At 43.5% G+C, this 19,278-nt stretch overlaps 1 protein-coding gene across 1 annotated transcript in view; it reads left to right on the forward strand.

Moving 5' to 3' along the window:
- Nucleotides 1-3,912: 3,912 nt before the first annotated feature.
- The window catches only part of usp15 (ubiquitin specific peptidase 15), a gene marked incomplete at its 5' end in the record, with an annotated part of 74,246 nt that continues 58,880 nt past the window's right edge, over nt 3,913-19,278 (forward strand). Inside the window, 3 exons of the mRNA XM_084330032.1 lie at nt 3,913-4,001; nt 5,332-5,459; nt 6,874-7,004. Of these exons, the coding sequence (XP_084186158.1) occupies nt 3,913-4,001; nt 5,332-5,459; nt 6,874-7,004 (348 nt within the window). The remainder of the gene's footprint in view (nt 4,002-5,331; nt 5,460-6,873; nt 7,005-19,278) is intronic.

Here is a 19,278-nt window from a genome sequence, read left to right on the forward strand (position 1 = left end):
TTAGCAGGGAAGTGTTAATAATTCAATAATCCATAGGATTAGTAGATGAATAGCCAGTTCTTTATTTGTTTTAATTTGATGTGCATGCTGATACATGTAATATTCATACTTGTGTGGTGTACGCGTTTTAATTACTCACCCAATATGTGTGTGTCTGGTGAACCCACAACATTATTGGGATTTTAAAAAGATAAAGCCATAACCATTTATGTAACTTAACTTAACTTAACTTAACTTAACTTATCTCAATTACAACCAATATAGACAGCATAAACAGTATGGTTAATATTAGCCATTTATCTCAGCTAGATCACATTTATAAATACAAGTGAAGTGCTATCTGTTTTGTGTGATTCAAAAATATTTTGCTCTGACTCTGACTGTTGTGATGTGAGGCCTTTTGGTTTGGATATATTGCATGTAAATGATTACCCTCACATCCGTTTCTTCATGTTTTGAACTTTAGACATCACTCCAGCATTGCATGATTGACCTGCCTCCTCGTGTACCGTAGGGGACACGTGATGCAAGGCTTCTATCCTCACTACAGCCGACCAGTGGGAGGCATAGTCTAGCAACGTTCAAGACAGGGGAGGGAAGAATTGGAAATACGGAATTGGGATGGGAGGAAAATAGAAAATGGGGAGAAAAAGTGGATACAATTTTTTTTTACTTCAGATAGTATAGCATTACATTACTTAAGTCTCAACTCTTGTTTAATATATTTTTTTGATACAAAAATAAGGGAGAAAAAAATTAGAAGAAATATGTTCTATTTTCTCGATTTGAGGTACAATGGAGAACTTTGGTCATAGCAGGTGTACTATTCATGCAAGGTTGCAGACTTATTTGACCATTTATGCAGTTGCAGTATACCCTCATATTTGCAATTACATAATTTCGCCAGAAGCTTTTCCCAAATCAGCCCCTGAGGCCAAACGGGGCTGATTTGGGGGTGGTCATTATCAACTCGTGATGGCCCAAGGTATGGCATAACTGGAAATAATAATGAAAAAAAAGGTAGCAAAAAACATCCTGAGGGGTGGACCTGGCTCCCGGCCTATTAGGATGATCGAGCAATTTCAGAAGACATTTCTAACCACTTGTGTCATCAAAGATTCTGCTGTCATTGCCCCCCCCCCCCCCCCATTGCCTTCAGCGAGCGGTGATTGGCCGATCAGTGGGCCGATGAACATTTAGCCCCTTCACCATAAAACATTCACCACAACCTCTGTGATCCCTCTCAGCTGATTTTGGTGAATGAAGACGGTCAAGGTAAGTGTCTGTACTGAATACTGTTTCAGCTGCAGCCAGTAGACTTTTGAAGGTGCGCTCTGGTATATTCTTCATTGTTTGTGGCACATCACGCATGTAGAATGAGGAGTTTCCATCTTGAATGAGAGCACATTGGCTTGGGGAAGGAAGTTGGGCATTCTCAGCATCTTTGATCATGTAGTTCATTCCGTTTGCTTTGTTGGTTTTTGCAAAAAAAAACTATCGATTGTTGAGATGGAGTATGGCATCAGAGTCAAGGGATAGGTCATTAGGTCAGAGATGCTTATTTGTGACTTGAGTTGTTGTGATTTGACAAAGATCTGAAAGATGAACCCACTTGTGGCCTTGTACTGGATCACTTTCTGGTTTGATGCCACAAGCTTCCTTTTAGGTGTGGTATATGACATTGTCTTGAATCTGTTCCTCTTGATAGGTTCAAAGAAAAGGAATTTTTTTGTCTGAAGTCGATCACAGATGAACTTCTCTTTTTGAGTTTTGCCATTTTTCAGGGCATTCAGCACATCATTCCGCACCTCTTCTGGCATAGCTGCTCCTGAAGTCAAACTTGTCAAGGGCTGAGAAGTATCAAGCTGAAATGGGTTGATAAAACTCTGAAATGCTTCAACTGTTTGCTGGACTTGCTGCTCAGACAGGGTGATTTCACGTGGTCTTAGATCTCGTTGCTGCTTCTCTGTATGTTCACCTCGGTCGCTTGTCATTTTCCACATCTCTTCTACATAGTCTCCTTTGGCATGGGCAGTCAGGATATGACGTTGGCTGGCTTCATAGTTACTGGTGATTCCACAGATCCCTGCAGAATATGTTCCAGACCCTGAGTTTGACTTAAGCCATTTCATAGCAGTCTCTTCTATGGTTTTGTCAGTGTGGCAGTGGTTGGCTGGGATATGTGATCTGGATACACTGATTGCTCTAGCACGCAAACGTTTCTCAGATCCTGGATGTGTTTCCTCAATGTGTTCAAGATAGTATCCCAAGTGCAGGCGGCTGAGTGGCGCAGTGGGCAAGGCGCTCGCCACTAACGCAGGAGATGCTGGTATCAAGCCCAGCTCTCTGCGTTGCTACCGTCTTGGCCGGTCGTCATACTAACACAATAGACCTATCTCAAACCCTGCCCCTTTTCTTGATCCTCCAATCACACCTGTCGCTTACGTTTGTCCGAGGTAAGCGACAGTTGTGATTGGAGGATCAAGAAAAGAGGGCAGGGTTTGAGATAGGTCTATTGGCAGTGTTAGAGGGTGGGAAAGCCGGTGGGTGCATGGGGATTGGACGTTGTGGACAGCGACTCCTACAGGTCGGTTGGGTGACGCCGGTGCGGCGGAAACAGGAAGTATCGGGGGCAGCGTGAGCCTCCCACGCGTTACTCCTCGCCACTGAGAGTTCGAGCTGTTGCGGTGAAAAGATGCGACAGGCTGCCTCCTCGTGTACCGGAGGCGACACGTGATGCAAGGCTTCTATCCTCACTACAGCCGACCAGTGGGAGGCATAGTCTAGCAACGTTCAAGACATGGGAGGGAAGAATTGGAAATACGGAATTGGGATGGGAGAAAAATAGAAAATGGGGAGAAAAAGTGGATACAAAAAAAAGATAGTATCCCAAGTATGTGAGGAATCTAGCATAGTTCTGCTGGTCTGAGCAGAAGAAAAGGTCTGGCATGTTGTTTAGGGTGGCTTTGTATCCTTCATAGTCATTTATTTTTCATTGCCTTATTCATTGACAGGACAAGCCAGGTGCAGTCCATGTATTCCATCCAAAACTGTCCAGTTTCTCCCAGCTCCCCATTTCTCACGGCTTCTCTGAATGCATGATATTCTGCCATGTGGTGAGATACATCTTCTGATGAGAGCACTTCAGCAAGAGTAGATTCATTCAGAGTGAGATTTTCCAAAAATGCAGTCCATTCTGCAGAGAGTGGTTCATGAGTTTCCAGATACTTGTCATAGAGGAGTCTCTCTAGAGCATCCAGCATGGATTTGTGTGTGTTCATCGCTCTGTCCCAGTTATTGTGTGCTTGTGTGTGGACTCAGAGATCAGTGTTCAGTGTTCTGATGGCCTGGGGGAAGAAGCTGACTCTGAGTCTCTCTGTTCTATTTGACAATAGAAAGGTAGTAAGCCCCAGAGTATTATTCTGATACTTTCCCCCTATGTGTCAGGATACACCAAAGATTCAGACTTATTTGACCATTTATGCAGTTGCAGTACCCTCATATTTGCAATTACATAATTTCGCCAGAAGCTTTTCCCAAAAAGAGGGTTTTTTGGCCCCTGAGGCCAAACAGGGCTGATTTGGGGGTGGTCATTATCAACTCGTGATGGCCCAAGGTATGGGGTAACAGGAAATAATAATGAAAAAAAGGTAGCAAAAAACATACTGAGGGGTGGACCTGGCTCCCGGCCTATTAGGATGATCGAGCAATTTCAGAAGACATTTCTAACCACTTGTGTCATCAAAGATTCTGCTGTCATTGCCCCCCCCATAGGTATATATATGCCCCCCCCCCCATTGCCTTCAGCGAGCGGTGATTGGCTGGGGAAAAAATCAGCCTTGGAACCCTCCCTCTACGTGCTCCAGTGACGCTCCTCTTTCCCACCATGCAACGGGTGATGTCTAAGGAAAGATGGCGGAAGGAGGAGCGGCTGATCTGGATACTCAGAGAGGAGAGGTCGCGGCACTGCTCAAAACACAGCTACGGAAAGGAGACACATGGTAAGAGTTCAGCTGGGACTCTTTGAAGCTCTTATGCAGCCGCCGGTCCACTCCGTCGGGACTGTCAGAGCTCCGAAGGACGAGGAAGAGAGGCTGACAGGCCGTGTTGACAGTTAGCCAGCAGCTAGCCAGCAGCTAGCCTGTCGGCTTCATGTGTATAACAGTTAGCCAGCAGCTAGCCTGTCGGCTTCATGTGTATAACAGTTAGCCAGCAGCTAGCCTGTCGGCTTCATGTGTATAACAGTTAGCCAGCAGCTAGCCTGTCGGCTTCATGTGTATATCAGTTAATCACCAGCTAGCCTGTCGGCTTCATGTGTATAACACTTAGCCAGCAGCTAGCCTGTCGGCTTCATGTGTATAACAGTTCATCACCAGCTAGCCTATATCAGCTTCATGTGTATAACAGTTTATCACCAGCTAGCCTATATCAGCTTCATGTGTATATTATCAGTTCATCACCAGCTAGCCTATATCAGCTTCATGTGTATATTATCAGTTCATCACCAGCTAGCCTATATCAGCTTCATGTGTATATTATCAGTTCATCACCAGCTAGCCTATATCAGCTTCATGTGTATATCAGTTCATCACCAGCTAGCCTATATCAGCTTCATGTGTATATCAGTTCATCACCAGCTAGCCTATATCAGCTTCGTGTGTATATCAGTTAGCCAGCAGCCAAATACAATGCTACATATAGCTATATAAAATGCACCATTTACCATCTATCCTTTCAGCTTCATGTGTTATACCAGCTAGCCTGGCAGCTTCATGTGTACATTATATCAGTTAGTCAGCAGCTAGCCTGGCAGCTTCATGTGTATCAGTTAGCCAGAAGCTAGCCTGGCAGCTTCATGTGTATCAGTTAGCCAGAAGCTAGCCTGGCAGCTTCACGTGTATATCAGTTAGCCTGACAGCTTCATGTGTATACCAGCTAGCCTCAGAGATAACTCCATGCTAGCTAGCAGCCCTGGGTGGTGGGTGGAGTCATGAAAAAGCACCTGTCAAAATCTGAGAGCCAGCTGGCTGGGCAAGCAGCAACCATCTGTGCCACTGTGTAAACCTCAAAATGTTGTCTTAGCAACAGCAGGTCGACCCGGCTTGTTTAGATTGATGATGGCCATGTAACTCTGTTAAGGAAGTGAGGGGTTAAGCTTCACCAGTGAGACTATTCAGTGTAGACATGGTCAGTGTATTACATATGGTAATAGTAAACCAGGTTTGCAGGAACCAAATATTGTGAACCATATCGTGTGTAAATAAACATCCTCATCCAAGTCCCGTCAAAATGTTGTCTTTTTCTGAAGTAGAATTCCTTCCATCTTCACAGGTACCTAGTCGACAGCCACTGGTTCAAACAGTGGAAGAAATATGTGGGATTTGACAGTTGGGACAAATACCAGATGGGAGACCAGCATGTGTACCCCGGCCCTGTGGACAACTCAGGCCTGCTCAGAGGTATGTTGTTATTCATGTGTACCTCGGCTCCGTGGAACAACTCAGGCCTGCTCAGGGGAATGTTGTTATTCATGTGTACCTCGGCTCCGTGGAACAACGCGGGCCTGCTCAGGGGAATGTTGTTATTCATGTATACCCCGGCCCTGTGGACAACTCGGGCCTGCTCAGGGGAATGTTGTTATTCATGTGTACCTCGGCTCCGTGGAACAACTCGGGCCTGCTCAGAGGTATGTTGTTATTCATGTGTACCTCGGCTCCGTGGAACAATGCGGGCCTGCTCAGGGGAATGTTGTTATTCATGTGTACCTCGGCTCCGTGGAACAACTCGGGCCTGCTCAGGGGAATGTTGTTATTCATGTGTACCTCGGCTCCGTGGAACAACTCGGGCCTGCTCAGAGGAATGTTGTTAATCATGTGTACCTCGGCTCCGTGGAACAACTCGGGCCTGCTCAGAGGAATGTTGTTATTCATGTGTACCTCGGCTCCGTGGAACAACTCGGGCCTGCTCAGAGGAATGTTGTTAATCATGTGTACCTCGGCTCCGTGGAACAACTCGGGCCTGCTCAGAGGAATGTTGTTATTCATGTTTACCTCGGCTCCGTGGAACAACTCGGGCCTGCTCAGAGGAATGTTGTTAATCATGTGTACCTCGGCTCCGTGGAACAACTCGGGCCTGCTCAGAGGAATGTTGTTATTCATGTGTACCTCGGCTCCGTGGAACATTGAACAACTCGGGCCTGCTCAGGGGAATGTTGTTATTCATGTGTACCTCGGCTCCGTGGAACAACTCGGGCCTGCTCAGGGGAATGTTGTTATTTATGTGTACCTCGGCTCCGTGGAACAACTCGGGCCTGCTCAGGGGAATGTTGTTATTCATGTGTACCTCGGCTCCGTGGAACAACTCGGGCCTGCTCAGGGGAATGTTGTTGTTCATGTGTACCTCGGCTCCGTGGAACAACTCGGGCCTGCTCAGAGGAATGGAAGACCTACTTTGTTGTTATTCATCATCCATGTTATCTGGAGAGGAGAGACATGTTAAAGCTCTTTTACACAAAGAGCCTTAGAGTAATGTGGGTGCACAATATTTTTTCAATGTGACCGGCCCCTGGGGGCGAATTGAACCCCTAACCCTGGCACCGCTAGTGTCATTTTATATTCAGTCAAACGCTTTGCCTCCATAATCATATCGGGACCCCTGAATTGTTCTTCAGAAGTCATTCGACAGAATTGAGAGGAAACGATAAGTAATAGAATTGCCCTGTTTTTGTCCGTGTATTGAGTCATTTGAGGATTGCTGGTTATTTAGCATGCCTGTCTATCCCACTAAACGCTCTCTCTTTCTTTCTCTCCCTCTTTCACACAAACGCAAACGCACACTGACTCCCATCGTCATGGTCAACGTTGCGCTCTCCAGATGGGGATGTGCTGGCCATCAAGGAGCACCTCATCGATGAGCTCGACTACATACTGGTTCCGACCGATGGCTGGAATAAGCTGGTCAGCTGGTACGCGCTGACAGACAGTCAGGAGCCAATCTCACGCAAGGTAAGGCCTCCCGACATTAGTATATACATAATGTAAATGGATTTCGATTGGACAGAGAATGCGTTGCGAGTTGCGACACCGTGTGAGTGATGGGGGGGCCAATAGGGTTCAATTGTTAGTTGGTAGTGGAACGCCGGCAAACCAATGGGGAAGGTTCCCTGAGCCACGGTTATAGTTATTAGCTGCTACCGACTACAGGGTGCAGCCTGACTTGTAGTCGTTAGTAAGGCGGGGGGGAATATTGGCTGGCAAGGATGTTGAGGTTTGAGGCTTCAGGACTGTTAAACCCTTTCACTGCCACACGACAGCCGGTTAACCCTTTCACTGCCACACGACAGAAGGTTAGCCCTTTCATTGCCACACGACAGAAGGTTAGCCCTTTACTATCGCACAACCGACGGCGATGCTAATGATGGAGCGTGGCAGTGAAAGGGTTAATGGGACTTGAGTTACTGGATCAATAATGCTCCTCCCACGACACTGGCAGTGGATGATATGGGAGAGGTTTCTCTGCATCTGCAGCCCCTCCAGATCAACGTCTACAGGATCACATGTTGAGAGTCTCTTCTTTTTCAACTTGCAGCCTTTTTTTTTTTTTTTTTTTTTTTTTTTTTGGCGTTTTATCGCTTTATTTCTACTGGGGAGTCCAGTAGAGAGAGACAGGGGAGGAATGGCCTCCTTCTAAAAACCCAGACCAGCCCCCGGGAGAGGATCGTAGCGTTTATTTATTTGTAGAATAGAATAGGTTTCCAAAGTGTGCCCCGCTTCTGAAATGTACTGTGTATACTGATATGGAGTTTCTTGAGGAGGCAATTGCGACCAAACCCCTGATGAGCAGGTTGATTGTGTGTTTCCATGTGTGTGTGTGTGTGCTACTAGCTTGTCATGTAGGCTATTTCTACACAAGGCCCTACTGCACTTCCGCAAAGGCCAGACATGGCTCCTGCACTTTCAAAATCTCGCCAGTCATGGCATCATGGCTGCTGCAGTGGGTCTCTCTCTCTCTCTCCCTCACCACCTCCATCGACCCTCCCCTTTTTGCCATGTATGTCGTGGGGGGTATCGGGTGGCCCTAGAGGTTCTATTTTCAGCCAGCATTCTGGATGACCGAAACGCTACATGGAGCAATCTGCAAGACACAACATGCAGGAGGTTGACTTCATTCATTTTTTACTTGTCTTTTTAAACTCTCTTCTTGTGACTTTTGTGTGGTGTGTCATCCTGGACGCTCGACCGGAGCGATGATGTCGAAGGATTTAAAAGGAACGCTTGTTGCGGGGGGTGGGGGGGGTTCAACGCTGCCACCGCGTCCCGTCCCTGGTCGTCTTCTCTCGCCGCATGACTGCCAACGCTGGCGGAGTGATACCCGGTGTCCTTGTCTTCTGATGTGGGAGGAATGCCGGCTGAGGTCAAAACGGAGAGAGCGAGGGAGAAGGAGTGTCAGTGGTTTTAAGAGAGGGGGGTGAGAGAGAGTGAGAGATAAGCAGTGTGGGAGGGGGTGTGTGTGTGTGTGGGGGCGGGCGGGCGGGCGGGCGGTGTTGGTGAGCGGTTCTAGCGTGGTAGCACTTGGAGAACTTGTCAGCATTTTGCAGTCTGACTTTGTTTCATTCTCAGAAACACATTGTGTGAGAGGAGAGGGTGGGTGTTGGGCTGATTCTTCTGAGCCATACGGGTGTTGTGGCCACACAGGGCTGTTGGGCTGATTCTTCTGAGCCATACGGGTGTTGTGGCCACACAGGGCTGTTGGGCTGATTCTGAGCAGAGCCATACGGTTGTTGTGGCCACACAGGGCTGTTGTTGGGCTGATTCTTCTGAGCCATACGGTTGTTGTGGCCAGACGGGGAGGAAGTTCCGACAGTAGTCGGACAGAGTGTGGTGGTGGTGGTGGTGGTGGGGGCTTGCTGTGGTGTAATAAATAGGACGGGACCCCTCAGCTGTCTCCGTGCGTCGCTGCTAAATTAAGCGCCTCGCTTTGACCCTCCTCCCCACCCACTCCCTCAAGGGACCTGTGTGTGTGTTTGTGTGGCAACCCAGCACATCTTCATCTGCAGAAAGGAAGCGTGTGATATAGGTAGAATATTCTACAGATACTATTGCAGGAGGCACAGAATGGATCGGCAACACGAGAAGATATTTTTACGTGTTTACTTTTGTTAGGAGTGCGACCATTTGCATTGCTGATTACTAACTCTGAGTACAAAACATCTAAAAGGCAGATACAGTCGGTCCAAAAATATTTGGATTTTCCTCATTTTGGCTCTGTATACTGTACCACTACAATGGATTTTAAATGAAACAATCAAGATGTGCTTTAAGTGCTTTAATCTTAGGGTATTTACATCCAAATCGGGTGAACGTTGTAGGAATTACAACCATTTCTATATGTGCCTCCTCCTTTTCAAGTGACCAAACGTAATTGGACAATTGTCTGCTAAGCTGTTCCATAGCCAGGTGTGTTGTTCCCTCATTATTTCATTTACAAGGAGCAGATCAAAGTTAATTAAAAATTCTGGCAGAGCATCACCAGGTACGAAACCCAGCGTATTAAAAGTGACATAAAATTTGATTTATGATTGTTAGTTTATTCAATTACTTTTGGTAGAGGCGCACACACACACACGCACACGCGCACACGCGCACACACGTAATTCCTACACTGTTAACCTGATTTGCATGTAAATAACCTCAAATTAAAGCTGGAAGTCTGCACTTAAAGCACATCTTGTTTCATTTCAAGTCCATTGTGGTGGTGTAGAGACAGACTTGTCTCAATGTCCAAATATTTATGGACCTGATTGACCAGAGCTCTTATGGCGTAAAAACCAGTGGAGGACTAAAGGAGGTGAAGACCCTAGTATCGACATTAGAGCTGTGAATCTTCACTGGCCTCACGATTCGATTACGATTCAGCTGTCCACGATTCGATTCGATTCTACGATGCATCTCAATAATATATTACATCCTCAATTCTATAATCTATATTACTGCACATGGCTACTTTTTTTCATCAATTAATATACGCAGTCAGATAAATTAACTTTTATTTAGAAAGTTATTAAATCAGAATGTCAAAATAAATGTCTTTACTAGTGTTGCATGATACAGATACTAGAAAGGTATCTCGATACCCAGCTGTTAAAAACGGTTCAATACTATTTTTTTTTATTCGTATTAGTATTAGTATCAAATATCAATACTTTTAGAATAGCCTGATGCTGTATTTTCTATGAGTTGAGTGGATGCATGACCAGAGCACTAGCTTTAATAATATAATAATCCCGGGCGGCTACGTGGCGTAGTGGGCAAGGCGCTCGCCACGAAATGCTGGAGACGCTGGGCTCGTCAGTTCGAGCCCAGCGCTCCACATTTGCTTTCAGTTTAGCTGGTCGTCCGTACTAATACACATTGGCCGTATTAGAGGGTGGGAAACTGATGGGTGGGGATCGGGCGTTGTGGACAGCGACTCCTACAGGTCGGTTGGTGCGCCTGTGCAGTAGAATCAGGAAGTGTCGGGGGCAGCGTGAGCCTCCCACGCGTTACTCCTCGCCAGGGGTGCAGTGCTGGGCTTACGCGGTCAAACGACGTTTGGGCTTCGTCACTGAGGCCGAAGTGCGCGCATCCTATTATTATGCAAAGTCTGGGTGATAAGTGCCGGCGCGACGACACAAAAATGACTCGTTGCGCCGTATACCCCGGCCGCCGGCACTTATCACCTGGACTTTGCATAATAATAGGATACCGACAACCAAATACAAGCCCTGTAGGTGTGGTGGGGGGTTGCTTGATCTCTCGACTGGAAGGATATCATCTGTTCTGTGCGCAACCGAGGGAACATGTATGCGCGTGCGGGCGTTTGGCCTTTGCCCATATTACGTCTGCACCCCTGCTCCTCGCCACTGAGAGATCGAGCTGCGCAGGTGAAAAAGATGCGACTGCTGTTACCTCGAGTACCGGAGGGGACTTGTGCTATGTATGACTTAGTCCACATTGCAGCCGGCTTGTGGGAGGCAAGAAACAGCGTTCGTGACAGGGGAGGGTTGAATTGGATGATACGAAATTGGGATGGGAGAAAACTATAGAAAATGGGAGAAAAAGTGGATAAAAAAATAAATAATATAATAATCCCAAAAGCGCTACATTGTAAAAGAACATAAAAGCTAGCAAGTAAAAAAATTTAATTGTAATTTTTTTAATTTAATTTTAACACTTTGGCTGCCAGGAAACGTGTTTAGACGTCATTGCCGGCCATGCTCAAGTTGCCGGAGGACGCTGTACAGCGTCCTTATATCAATATTTCAAAAATCTGCGATCGGATTCATATGTCCCCTCCGCTGGCCTGAGATCCACCAGGAGGACCCACTGAGCTCTTTGGCGGTTCAGGAGCGCCATCTGGTGGCCGATCGGCGCAATCGCTTAAACAGGAAGTGGCATAGAGGTTGTGCTGGACGTCCGTATTACTTCCGGGCACTCGCTATAGGTCCCGGCATTCTAGCTCGTCACAATACACAGTGATCGATTGCCAATAACTCGATAAACAACATGATTTGGACGTATATACCATTATACAAGCTGGAGATGGACCGGGTAAATCTACATCCCATAATGATACGATTTCTACTCTACGATGATCGCCCAACGGTGCGCGGAGACTGGGGTGAGTTTTAGCGTGTAACGTTACCGTCTTCGATACTAACTGCTATTATCAACATTTGACCCACATTAGATGATTGGTATAACGCTGCCCACGGAATTATAAACGCCCCCTAGCCCATCCGGTCAACATCAGATGACGTGTAGTAACTTCTAGAAGTACGTCTAGTTGGAATTTTTTATATCGCGCTGATTGCCATAAAACTGTATTGCATCATCAATATAATTAGGGATGCTCGATATTGGCTTTTTTACCGATACCGATATTCCGATATTGTCCAACTCTTAATTTCCGATACCGATATCAACCGATATCAACCGATACCGATATATGCAGGGTTTCCCCCCCCCCCCCCCAAAAATGAATAATTTCAGGTAACTAATAATTTCACTGGATATATATATAACAAAAATTGTTATTGTTTTTCTTTTTTTTTAAACCGATACCGATATTTTCCGATATCACATTTTACTGCCGATATCGGCCGATAATATCGGTCGGCCGATAATATCGGACATCCCTAAATATAATGCATTTGGGGCTATAGATCACGTTCTGGAGAAAGCTGCAGAAAGAGATGAAAACATACTTATACATTAGACCAGGGGTAGGCAACCCTAGGCACGCGTGCCTGCATAGGCACGCAGGGGCATTTTCATAGGCACAGGGGGCAGCATAAAAAAATTTAAATAAAAAAAGAATATATATATATTTTTTTTTGCTTTGAAATATTATAGTGAAATATTTTGCACTGTTGTCGCATTTATCTTGTTGAAATCCTCCCACATGTTCTTTTTACTACCACATATTTAATTGAGACCCTTTATTTGTTTATTGTTTCAATTTAGCTGGAAATACATTGCTACATCATTCAGTAACATTTGCAGAGCCTTATAACAAACATTATTACGGTCACCATTGTGACCAGTGGGATTAATCAACAAATTGTATTATTTATTTGTCTATTTCATTGAACATTGCACATGTTAAAAGCCATTTTTTTTTACTCAAAATGTGAGTATTACCAAGTCAACTTGTGTTCTTAAAACAATGACAATAAACATAGTTTTATTAGGTTGAAATAATGTGGTTGTGTACTTATTTTTCTGTTAACTTATTATGGATTGAAAACTGAATGCACAGTAACTGAACTCAATATTTTTTAGTTCTGGTAACTTATTATTATTTATTTTTTTACAGTGTAGTCTTGCGATCAATCAAAACTTATTTACACGATATACCTCACATTCACCCTCCATTCACATCCTGGTGTTCTCCTGGTGTTCTCCATTAGGCCTGTAGGTGGAGCTATGACAGCCCACGTACAGTACACACACCGATGGTGTGTGATGTGTCCAAAAATGAATGCGCAAATGTGAGTGAAATGGTCGCACTGTATGCAGTTGTTTGTCTGCATTGCATTCCCCCCCCCCAACTCAGATTTAGGGTTGATACTGTACAACCATCATAATAATATTGTTAATAATAACAATAACAATAATGATGTAATAATGTAAAAATTATCATTAAAAAGACCTGATTATGAGAAAAAAAATTACGATGCATGGAATATTGTTGAGGCACACTAGTTACAACTATATTTCAAACAGGCACTCCATGTCAAAAAGGTTGCTGACCCCTGCATTAGACCATACTTTACTATGAATATGTGAATGAAAAAGTTTAACGTTGCTACACAATGAACAATACATATAGGACTTTGAATGGGCCCTAATAATGGCAATGTAGCCATAGAATTTAAAAAGTTATAGCCATGCAAAGAAGGGGTACTTCTCCATAGACAAATAGAGCCGGCAACCTATGGTATATCATGAATTTAACCCAAGGCAACCAAAGTGTTAATAATCAATTATATTCTGTCACGGCATCAATGCAGAATCGTCCGCATCGCGATGCATCTTAGAATCGAGACATTTCCACACCTACTAGGGATGGGCGTGATCGCAGCTATGCTCGCAGCTATGAGAAAAATCTTATCTTAAATTATTAATAATTTAATATATATATATTTTTTATAAATATATATTTTTTACATTTGTTTCACATGTATGTGTAAGATTATAACTGTTTGTTGGTTTCCTTAAACATATACGTGAATGATCAAAATTAAGTAAAAAAAAATATATATATATATACCGGTATTCAAAAAAAATTGTAATAAAAATAAAATAAAATATTTCCCTTTACGAGTAATACATGATCACTCGAGTATAGCATGCGATCAATCGATCTGGATTTAAAAAAAAATGCCCATCCCTAACTAGGGGTGGGCGATATGACGATATTAAATAAATATCGGGTACAGTTCATAAACGATACACTTTTTAAACGTATCGCGGACATCGTGATGTTTCTCACAATCCCTCACATCAGTTTATAAGCCGCCGCGGTTGAGATGACTTACTTTGGCGCAGCGCTTGCCTTGACTCTCTCCGTCTCTCCCCCTCAAGGAAAAAAAAATGCACACACTCGCCCCAACTTACACGCACGCCCACGCGCGCGCACACACACACACACACCCAGAGACGGAGAGGCGGCGCCACAGGTTTGTTTTGAGGAGACAGCCGGGGATACGAGAGTGTGAGAGAAGTGGAGAGAGCTTCGCGAGTTTAAACGTTAGCCCTACATGTTTTATTCAGAAACGTCAATGGAATATGGAGGCGCCGATGTGGATGAACTGGTTGTAGCCTCGCGTTCGAACGGTTAGCATTGCAGCTAGCGTAATTGAGCTAATAAGGCACTGGATTAATACAGTAGCTTGATAGCTAGCGTCGAAACCCTCTGTCGCGTTGAAGATGACGTCACGGCGCCCCAGCTACACTGACGGGGGGGGGGGGTACCGTCTTTATATATATCTATGGGGGGGTACTACCGAGCAGAGTAGGTACTGTGCAGAACGTGGAAAAGCGGCATAAGAGAATACTTCATAATGTTGACTCATGCAATTAAAAAGTAAATATATATATTAGTGCTGTCGGGCGATTAAAAAAATTTATCGAATTAATTACAGGATTTGTAATTAATTAATCTAATTAATCACATTTTAATCTCATAACCATTTTATGCCTGATATTCTATATTCTATAATCGTATTTCAAATTGCATGTGTCCGGATGGCAGAATTCAGTACTTGTAGGAGCCAAAGCTATTTTAGGTTATTGTATTATAATGTCATAATAGAACATTCTAGAACATTTGTGATGTCACCGTATGATGTCATGGTCGAACATTCTATAACATTTGTGATGATGTCATAGCCGAACATTCTAGAACATCGAACATTCTAGAACATTTGTGGTGATGTCATAGCCAAACATTCTAGAACATCGAACATTCTAGAACATTTGTGGTGATGTCATAGCCAAACATTCTAGAACATCGAACATTCTAGAACATTTGTGGTGATGTCATAGCCAAACATTCTAGAACATCGAACATTCTAGAACATTTGTGGTGATGTCATAGCCGAACATTCTAGAACATCGAACATTCTAGAACATTTGTGGTGATGTTTGATAGTCTATCAGTGAGCTGGATGCAATCCTACCTGGAGGGGAGAGAGCAGATGGTGGAGGTAAACGGTACCCTATCCCCCCCCCTCACAGTAAACTGTGGTGTTCCACAAGGAAGCATACTAGGTCCGCTACTGTTCCTAATTTATGCAAATGACATGTCGTCAGCTTGTGACTGCAACTTGTTCCTGTTTGCGGACGACTCAGCCCTGCTGGTCTCTGACAAGAACAAATTACAGGTTGAAAAAACCCTCAGCTCAGAACTAAGCAAAATCTGCATATGGCTCGCTGATAACAAACTATCATTACACATGGGCAAAACAGAGTCCATTCTCTTCGGTTCAAATAACAAACTCAGCAAGACCGACGGCTTCTCAGTTACAGTGGGTGACAATATTGTCACAAGGAAAGAAGATATTACCTACCTGGGTTCCATCCTAGAGGCAAATCTTTCCTGTGACAAAATGGCATCCAATGTAATAAAAAAAGTCAACCAACGAACTCGTTTCTTGTACCGGATCTCCTCACTGGTAAACAAGAATACCCTGAAGACTCTAGCAGGAGCACTCATTCAAGGGTACTACGACTATGCTTGCACCTCATGGTACCAAAGCACCTCAAAGGCGCTAAAAACAAAATTACAAACATCTCAAAACAAACTGGTCAGACTACTGCTTGACCTTACTCCTAGAACCCACCTCACCCCTGCCCACTTTGACAACCTAGGATGGCTTAGAGTAGACGACAGAGTACAGCAACTTGCAATGGGCCTGGTCTACAAGATACACTACACGACCAAGGTACCCATGTACATGACTAAATACTTCCCAAAGGTCAGTGAATACCACGATCACAACACCAGAGGGAGCTCCACAAATCATGTTAAACCCAGATTCGGCTCAAACAAGGGACTAAACACGTTTCGCAATTATGCCACATCAATGTGGAACGCCCTACCCAAAGCTGTAAAGGAATGTGAATCACTACCCACTTTCAAAAACACTCTCAAAAAACACCTAAGGGAGACTGCAACTCGAAACTGGCCCCTGTAAATGTCCGAACACAACCCCCGCCAACACCCCCCCCCCCCCCCCCACTCCTACCCCCCCCCCCCCCCCCCCCAACCACCTCCAATGTACAGTCCCACCCCCACCTACCCAATCCAATGTACAGTTTCTACGCCTAATGTATATACTCTTTTCTTTCTGGACTCTTTTTGTATCACAAATACAGTACTGTAATTGCAAATCTGGTATGTCATAAATGTATAGATGTAGCAGTACTGTCTATCTGTATGTCATGTATGTCATATATGTTACGATGAATTGGAAATGGGGGACCCTGGTGGAAACAAGACGAAAGTCTTTCTCTGGTCTGCATCCCCTTAACAATTGTATGTATTGAGCTGTACTGCACTGTACCCATTCTGCAATCTGTTAATAAAGTTTTCATTCATTCATTCATTCATGTCATGACCGAACCTTCTAGAACATTTCTATACAGTATATTTAGCAATTCTCTCAGCCAGGTCAGTGTGCATCTTTGGACCACCATTTGGATATCTTTGTTTTACACTGGAGTGGCTGTGGACATAATTTTTCTTTATCAACGAACGTACTACTCACGAGTAAGTAATTGTCGTACTACTCACGAGTAAGTAATTGTAACCAGTCATAGTACTGTATCTACAAAACCTTCTGTTGAATCATCTTCCATTGATTAATTTGCTTAGATTTTTTTCAGGTATAATAATAAACTTTATAATAAACTTTATTTGTAGAGCACCTTTCATACAGAAACTGCAGCTCAGAGTGCTTCACAACAGAAAAAAGACAGGCATAAAATGAGCACATATGAGACATATAAAATCTGTTTTTCACATTAGGATCTAACATCCCAACAGGCCACCTTGTTTATGGTTTGATTCAGTTTTAAATAGACAATAATAAAAAGATGCCAAAGATGTCCATCATTATCATTTAGTTATGGTCAATGTGTTACTCATTCAGTATATATATACATAAATTAAAATAAACACAACCATTTTATGCCTGATATTCTATATTCTATAATCATATTTCAAATTGCATGTGTCCGGATGGCAGAATTCAGTACTTGTAGGAGCCAAAGCTATATTTAAGTTATTGTATTATATAATTGTCATAATAGAACATTCTTGATGTCACCGTATGATGTCATGGTCGAACATTCTAGAACATTTGTGATGATGTCATAGACGAACATTCTAGAACATTTGTGGTGATGTCATAGCCGACCATTCTAGAACATCGAACATTCTAGAACATTTGTGGTGATGTCATGACCGAATCTTCTAGAACATTTCTATACAGTATATTCAGCAATTCTCTCAGCCAGGTCAGTGTCAGGTCTGGTCAATTTGAGCATGGTGTTATTCACAGTCAAAGATACAAATGTTTTGTATTGATATTCTCATTTGGTTCATTACTATTTACTCAACCCTAGTAACAGACACAGTATTTCTGACACTGGGAATACATTCCCTGAGATCCATAGATGGCCCTAGAATCAGATGCAATACCAAGAACATGCAAATGCAGGGACTATTTTAATCGTCATGTTGGCGTGACTGCTTCAAAGGGTTAAATCGGGGGCGCCCCCCAGTGGCGAACCACATAGCGCGCTCAGTCGCGGCACGGCCGACCCAGGTTCGACTCCGGAACCCGTCGTTATTTGCCGAATGTCTTCCCCCCACTCTGTCTCCCATTCATCCTGTCTCTCTCTACTGGACTGCCCAGTAGAAATAAAGCGATAAAACGCCAAAAAATAAATCTTTAAAAAGGGCTAAATCAAGCATTTTTAAGGGCTTTAGAGGAAATGTCAAAATATCGTGATGTACATCGTGTATCGTAACATAGCCAAAAAATATTGTGATATCATTTAGAGGCCATATCACCCAGCCCTATCCCTAACCCCTAATCGACATTAGGCATGGGTCTAAACTCTAAACATATTGACAAAGCTTTTTAAAACATTGAAACAGGATTCCTCTTTCTCCTCATCTCTTTTACGCTCCAAATAAAAACTAGTGGACTTCATTTTTAGCAACGTCTGCATGTTTAATGTTGACTTATAGGGATAGCTTATCATACTGATACTGTTTTTCAGTAGGTTGGGTATCATTGGATTTGATGGATTCCGGTTCTGCTTATTGAATTTTCGGTGTGGGAGAAAATTAAATATCAAGAACCAAAACTATCTTACCTTTCATTCTTGGTACCTTGGTATACTCCTATCCGAGCTCCGGGAGGGTCATCAAAGAGAAGTCACCTATTCTCGGTCCTTGCCCCACAATGGTGGAACGAACTTCCCACCACAGTTAGGACAGCCGAAACCCGTCCAATCTTTTGCTGTCGACTAAAGATGCACTTCTTCAATCATTATCTGAAATGAAATTTAAAAAGAAAAATCTAACCAGTCTGAAATAGACAAAAAACACTATCAAAAATAGGGCTTTACCCACATGTGTTTGACTTCGGTGGACCATTTTGAGGGTCAAACCAGTCTGGATTCATGTTGTAGTCTGAAAAAATGCCAGGAAATGCTGAGAGAATTGTTGAATATATATATATATATAGAACACAAATGTTCTAGAATGTTCGATTATGACATCATACTGTGACATCACAAATGTTCTACAATGTTCTATTATGACATCATACTGTGACATCACAAATCACACACAAAAAATAAAAATCTTATTTTTTTTTGTCTTAAATAGTTTCAAAATATCAATCACTTCTGAAAATAAATTACAAAGTTTTTGGAAAATAGCTCTTTATTTGATTAACATAAAAAAAGTGTTTTCTATACAGAGAACAGTAATATTAATATCTGTTAAATCAGAAAATGAGTTTTGGAGCAATTCCATGAAAATGTCAACCTCACCATAAAAAATCAAGTCCAATTCACTCTGCCTGGACTGGTTCAGAGAAATGGTATCTCCCTCTGTTATCCGTGTGAGGATTGAGGTGTTCACGAATCTGATCAAAACTGACCCAGGACTTGTCCTCTTTGGTTGGAAGTGCAGCGGTAAGCCTCCATAAGGGAC

This window comes from Notolepis coatsorum, assembly GCF_963971535.1.
Source record: "Notolepis coatsorum genome assembly, chromosome: 15".
Lineage (NCBI taxonomy): Eukaryota > Metazoa > Chordata > Actinopteri > Aulopiformes > Paralepididae > Notolepis > Notolepis coatsorum.